Source organism: Solanum stenotomum, chromosome 7 (genome assembly GCF_019186545.1).
Source record: "Solanum stenotomum isolate F172 chromosome 7, ASM1918654v1, whole genome shotgun sequence".
Classification (NCBI taxonomy): Eukaryota; Viridiplantae; Streptophyta; class Magnoliopsida; order Solanales; family Solanaceae; genus Solanum; species Solanum stenotomum.
The window spans coordinates 30,887,009-30,893,741 of record NC_064288.1 but is presented as its reverse complement, the minus strand read 5'-3'; the positions used below and the strand labels follow the sequence as shown (position 1 = coordinate 30,893,741).

The 6,733-nt window shown below is 29.2% G+C and overlaps 1 protein-coding gene across 1 annotated transcript; it reads left to right on the top strand.

The window, feature by feature from the left end:
- The first annotated feature begins 3,846 nt into the window (after positions 1-3,846).
- On the top strand, positions 3,847-6,483 carry LOC125869810 (cation/H(+) antiporter 24-like). Its single transcript, XM_049550238.1, has 3 exons — positions 3,847-4,074; positions 4,197-5,201; positions 5,328-6,483. Exons 1-3 carry the CDS (start codon positions 3,847-3,849, stop codon positions 6,462-6,464), a joined length of 2,370 nt encoding a protein of 789 aa, XP_049406195.1. The 3' UTR covers positions 6,465-6,483.
- The last annotated feature ends 250 nt before the right edge of the window (positions 6,484-6,733 follow it).

The following is a 6,733-nucleotide window of genomic DNA, read 5'->3' as shown; positions in this document are numbered from 1 at the left end:
TACTCCTATGTTTTGAGACTTTAGCTTGCAATTGTATTTTGACTATGAGGGGAGCCGGTAGTATGTCATGGCCCCCTCCTATCTATGTATGTAGAGGTGTGCGTTGGACAAGTATTTTGTAAATGAGCTTGACTCTTGTTCTATGATGTCATTTTGAAATGGTTTGCCCTTAGTCCCTATTTCCCGTTAAATAAATGTTGAATGTACTTCCGCGACCGATGAAGTGTGATGACAAGTTTGAGAGGCTTGTTTGGGGTTCCTTCGGGTTCCTCATTCGCCATGTCACGTCTAGGCCCTAGGCTTGGGTCGTGACAAACATGTTGAACGAAGGGAATGGCCTTAATATACCTTATTTTTTATAGTTTATGATGAATAATACCTCTATCCGCACTACAATACTAAAAAAAGGGTAAACTCAATGAATAATTAAGAACAAGAATTACTACGACAATTTGACCATCGATACAGATTTTTGTCGTAAATTACTATCCTAGACTGAAGGTATCCATAAACGGATAAAATATGGTTCCTACCTTTCTTTACACGCCCATAACACCTGCATAAACAGAAACAACTGAAAAAACTCTGCTTCCACAACCTACATGGAGCTACACCGCACAATTCACCATGAAAACTATTCCAAAATAACAAGCTCGCGACGTAGGAAAATTTTTCTTAATGAGCCAAGAACAGATCATGAACATACAAGGATGATTTAAGGAGCGATTCTATGATTTTTCAGGGTTTCTTGTGAGTTGGAATGAAAAAAATGAAGAAAATGCTCTTTTATGAAGTTCCACTGATGTAGGGGACCCACTAGCCGCCTCTGTTGCACAATCGGTACAAAAAAGTGTATATCTCTATATTCTGATGTTGTATGAATGAACAGTTTGATACATTCGAAACTAGACTCGTAGGCCTTCAATTTGATATATTGTGGGCCCTCTAACTTCTTATATTGGGAGAAAACCAACGAGACATTTGCACTAAATTTCAGAGAAATCTTTAAAAAGGAACTTTCGATAACTTTCGTCAACTTTTATTACTAAACTCGTTTAACTTCAAAAATTAAGATGTGACCCTTGAGAACTTAAAATATGACACCACGTCATTACTTATATATTAATCACTTTTCGTCTTGCCACGAAGATACGAGTTAAGTTAGAGTTTTCAAAAGTCGGGGTGTTCTTATAATAATAATAATAATAATAATAATAATAATAATAATAATAATAATAATCATGATAATAATAATCATAATCATAATAACAATAATCATAATAATAATAATCATGATAACAACAATAATGATAACAACAATAATGATAATGATGATAATAATTATAATAATAATAATAATAATAATAATAATAATTATTATTATTATTATTAATATTAATATTATTATTATTATTATTATTAATATTAATAATAATAATAATATTATTATTATTATTATTATTATTATTATTATTATTATTATTATCCAACATTATTTGCACATATTTTTATAAAGATCAAACAACATGTTTGGAAATTGATAAATTATAAAAATTATTTTATATTTATTAAAATTATTTCAATAACGATATTTGAAAATCAATACACTTTAGACATAGTGGATATGAATACATTATAAAAATTATAATAATCATATTGTTCATATGTATTGACCATATTTATATATAATTAATAGAGACCAGAGAGAATCATGTACCAATGTTAGAGTTTCGCGTCCATGTGTTAGGCCTACTTGATAACTTGAGAATGATAACTTATAAGTATTAATATAACCTCTACTTAAGAAATTTTATTAATTATTATACTTAAATCAATTTAAATCATATATTTAAATACTTTAAATAATAATTGTTTAATTTATATCAAATAAATGATTATACATTGTATATGTATTTGTAATCATTTGATTGTTTAAGTAATATACTCTTCAATCTTTATAATTATAGTTAATATAATATTGTCAATCAATAATTAAAAAATATGCCTTAATAGAATTTATTGATTATATATATGATTTTATTGATTATTTAATTAAAAATTGGGCTTAAATATTTATAAACATATACAATACATACGTATGTATATGATTTTTATTTCTATTTTTATTTTTATTTTTAATTTTCTTTGAATCATCTTCTCAATTAATATAATTGAAGTAACTAATCATGCATTCATGGTTAAAAATGGTGAAATAATTTTAATTATTATTATTATTTTGTTTAGAACAATTAGAATATACAAAATTTGATATGTTATTCGAGGTATAGTTATAAATGTCTTATTATATCTTTCTGATATTTAAAATATCTAATTCTCAAAATTATATTCTTGTGTTTTTTCTTAAAAGAAAAGCGCACACATTGTATGAGCGGTTTATTAATCATGGTACAATTGAATATAATTTTATTCGTTGATTATATAAAGAAAAATCAATTGTAAATTTGAAAATTCATACTTAATCCAATTTACTAAATCGTGTTTTACCGAGTTGTTAATGTAATTTTTAATTGAAGAATAATCTACTTATATCTATTATTAACATGAATTTAATTTTCTCCTTTTGATAGAAAATTCTATATTAAATAAAATAATTTTAAAAAAATGTATATTCTGATTGTGTTATATATTAATTACATACATTAAATATATTTTAATTCAAGTATCCTACATAAAATACATCTATTTTGAAGTATTATAATTGATCATTAGGTATTGATTGATCTTTTATTTGTTTGTTTTTAAACATCCACTTAATTAGTATTATATGAGTAACTGTTTTTTTTATTCATGATCAAAATTAGTGAATTAATTTTACCAATTTCAATATATGTTAATTCTTTTTTGGAATGATTATAATATAGAAGATTAATGTGCAATTCGTGACATAGTTATAAATGTCTTATAATCAGCTTTTTTTATAAACATCTAATTTCCAAAATTACATTGCTTTTTCTCTTGAAAAACATTCATTATGTAGAATAATATATTTAGTTGATTATATTTAAAGAAAAAATCAATTAAAACTTTTTGAATCTACCCTTTATTACTATATTTTACTAAATTTGTATTATAAAATAATTAATTATAATATTAAGTAAAATAAGGTAGTCAGTTTTAGTTATTATTAATGAGAAATTTAATTGTCTTCTTCAATAAATAGATTTATTTTAAGAGAAAAAAATACTTTTTCAAATGTATGCATTGGTACATTATGAACACAATTGAGTTTGGGGCAGGGGTAGAGGAAGGAGTGTAGGTTATCTATATGTACAACATAATATGTATGGTATAGTAATGAAAAAAAAATATTAATGTATAAAAACAAAATTACAAAAAAATAAAATATTAACTAAAGCGTAAAATCTTTTTTTAGTTAACTGAACAATATTTATTTTTAAGAATAAATCGAATGAACTATATACACACAACAAAATATATACACAAAAATACTTTTCATTTCCCTTGGTTGCCAAAGAATTAGTATTTTAGTAGTTCAAGGAGTTTGGAAAATATAAAAAAAGTTACTTTAATTCTAGACGAAAAAGTATTGAGAAAATAAATGCAAAAATTGAAACAAGGATATTATAGACTTTTTAGCATTACTCTTTATAAAAACTATAAAAATAAAAAAGATTTTGTGGTAAGCAGAATTTAGTAGTTATTTTGTTGAAAATGGCTTAGGTAACAAACTTTAGTAAAATTAATGGCATAGAGATAAAAAATGAAAATGAAGTGTGTTGGCCCTTTTTAACGCATCTCCAATGATTAGTAGGATGCAATATTGATAGGGTTTTCTAATGAATTGAATGGAAAAAAAAGAGCATCATGTCAAAGTTGAACCTGACAGAAGACCCTTACCTCCATAGCAAAGGGCTAGTAATATGTCGGGGTATCCATCCTCCCCACACCTTTGGTATTTTTTCAGGACAAAATCCATTGGAGTTTTCTTTTTCCCTTGTCTTGTTAGAGATATCAACCATCATTGCCATCTCCCATTTCATTCGTTATCTTCTCAAGCCTCTCCGCCAGCCAAGAATCATTTCTGAGCTTCTAGTAAGTAGCCTTTATTATTTTTCAGTTTTTAACAAATACTTAAAATGTATATTATATTATATTATATATATATATATATATACACACACTTAGTTCTTTCGATTTTTGTTTTGAATCTTAAGGGTGGAATAATCGTAGGCCCATCTGTTTTGAGCCGAAGCAAGGGATTTCGCAACTTTATCTTTCCGGATACTGCTGATTATGCACTCAAAAATATTGGACTCATTGGTTTTATGTATTTCCTTTTCATATCTGGTGTAAAGACAGATTTGACACAGATAAAGAATGTTGGCAAGAAACAATGGTACATAGCCATATTTGGGGTGTCCATTCCCATGTTATGTAGTCTTTTTATTGGATTAGCTCTTCAAAAATCAATGGAAAAAGAATTAGCCAGAGCTTCATCCATGTTAGGAGTAACGTCAGAATTGGCAATCACGGCTTTCCCAGTTATCTATCCAATTATCAGAGAGCTTAATCTCCTTAGCTCCGAAATTGGAAGAATGTCATTATCCACTGCCTTAATAAGTGATATAATTGGAATTCAATTTGTTGTTATATTTGAGGCAGCTAAACAAGCGGAGCATAAAAGTATGGCTGCTTTGTGGTTTCTCATTTATTCATTTTTTATTGGAGCATCCATTTTTGGAGGTGTTAGACAGATTATGATATGGATAATAAAAGCAACCCCGGAAGGGAAGTCAGTGGAGCAAATTTATGTAGTTTTCATACTCTTGGGAGTATTGCTTACTGGTTTCTTATGTGATTTGGGTGGTATTGCAGTGGCAAATGGACCACTTTGGTTGGGACTCGCCATTCCAGATGGCCCACCATTAGGAGCTACATTGATCGAAAAGACAGAGACAATTGTCATGGACATTCTCATGCCATTTTCATTTGCATATGTTGGAATGTTCACTGATATTTCATCTATCTATACTCATTGGCCACATCTTCAGCCTCTATTTTTTATGGCTCTCACAGCTTATCTTGTTAAAATGGTTACTGTCCTCTTTACTTCCTATTTTTTTAATATGCCATTCAGAGATTGTCTTGCTCTTAGCCTTGTATTGAGCCTAAGAGGTGAAGTTGAGCTTTTGATCTTCATTCACTGGATGGATTTGAAGGTGCTCTTCTCTTTCTTTACTCTTTCATTCTTATTCAAACAACATACATATATTGAGATAAATTCTAAATCTACTCGATTTTTTTGACTTTGTAATATTTCTTGCGTTCATATTCATTTAACGCAGATGATAACGAGACCATATTTCACAATGCTAGTGCTAATGACAATTGGGGTGACATCTATTGTGACTCCATTGATCAGTATAGTTTATGATCCAACGAGGCCTTATATGATTAACACAAGAAGAAATATTCAACATACTTCTTTAAACACTGAGTTGAACATTATAGCTTGTATACATGACGAGGAAAACGTGTTTGGTATAATAAATATTCTATTTGAAGTGTTTAATTCAACTGCTCCTAGGACTTCCATGGTTCATGCCTTGCACCTAATGGAACTAGTTGGTCGTGCTGCCCCTATTTTTATCGATCACCAAGAATCGGTAAATACAGATCAAAATCCAATCCATAATGTATTGAAGCATTTTGGTGGAGAAAATATCACGATTAATTTGTATACATCATATTCTCCTAAGAGGAGCATGTATCAAGACATATGCAAGTTGGCACTAGAAAAGAAAGCCTCCCTTATTATACTTCCCTTTTATAAAGGCACTCAAGTACTAACAAGACAAGGGGTTCAATTAGTGAACTCTAATGTCTTAAACCATGCTCCTTGCTCAGTTGGGATTTATGTGGACCAGGGTGCTTCCCCTACTAGTAATAATTATAATGTAGGTAGACGGTCATCAATTAAAAATTTTTCTCTACTTTTTATGGGAGGATCAGATGCTAGGGAGGCGCTTTCTTATGCTGATAGAATTGTTGCAAATCCAGATGTATCACTTACTGCTATTCGTTTCCTTTCCCATAATGGTGAAGGGGATAATGAGATCGAGAAGAAATTAGATGATGGTCTTGTAACATGGTTTTGGGTGAAGAATGAAGGTAATGAAAAAGTTGTGTATAAGGAAGTTGTGGTGAAGAATGGGGAGGATACAATCGCAGCACTTCACACATTGCAGAATGAACAATTCTTTGATCTTTGGATACTTGGGAGAAATCAAGGCATAAATCCTGTGCTATTACAGGGATTAACACATTGGAGTGCTCAAAATGAACTAGGAGTTATAGGAGACTTTCTTGTCTCAATGAATTCAGGTACCACAACTTCTATTTTAGTGATGCAACAACAAATTTTAAGAGGCCAAGAACCCACTTCTCTTGGTTTTCTACAAAAAATTGCAACTTGTCAATAGTAGAGACCTCGTATTATGGTTTTTTTTTATAGGAATAGAAATGAATATGTATCCGTACAAACTACATAAAATCATATACGTAATATTAGATCAAGTGTGTGATGACTTACACCATAGGGTAAAGTACAACCTCAAAATGGATGAATGCAGAGACTATATGATGAATATTTATTTTTATTGCAAAAATCAATTTTACCGAGATATGTTATTGCGTGAAACTTAAAGTATATCCTTGATTTTAAAGGGAGAAATAACCTTTTTATAACAAT

Bases quoted from the DNA above. Each gene is read 5' to 3' on its own strand.
- LOC125869810 (XM_049550238.1), top strand. From the start codon at position 3,847: ATGTCAAAGTTGAACCTGACAGAAGACCCTTACCTCCATAGCAAAGGG. The intron at 4,075-4,196 runs GTAAGTAGCCTT...TTGAATCTTAAG, and splicing joins GAATCATTTCTGAGCTTCTA to GGTGGAATAATCGTAGGCCC. The intron at 5,202-5,327 runs GTGCTCTTCTCT...CATTTAACGCAG, and splicing joins TTCACTGGATGGATTTGAAG to ATGATAACGAGACCATATTT.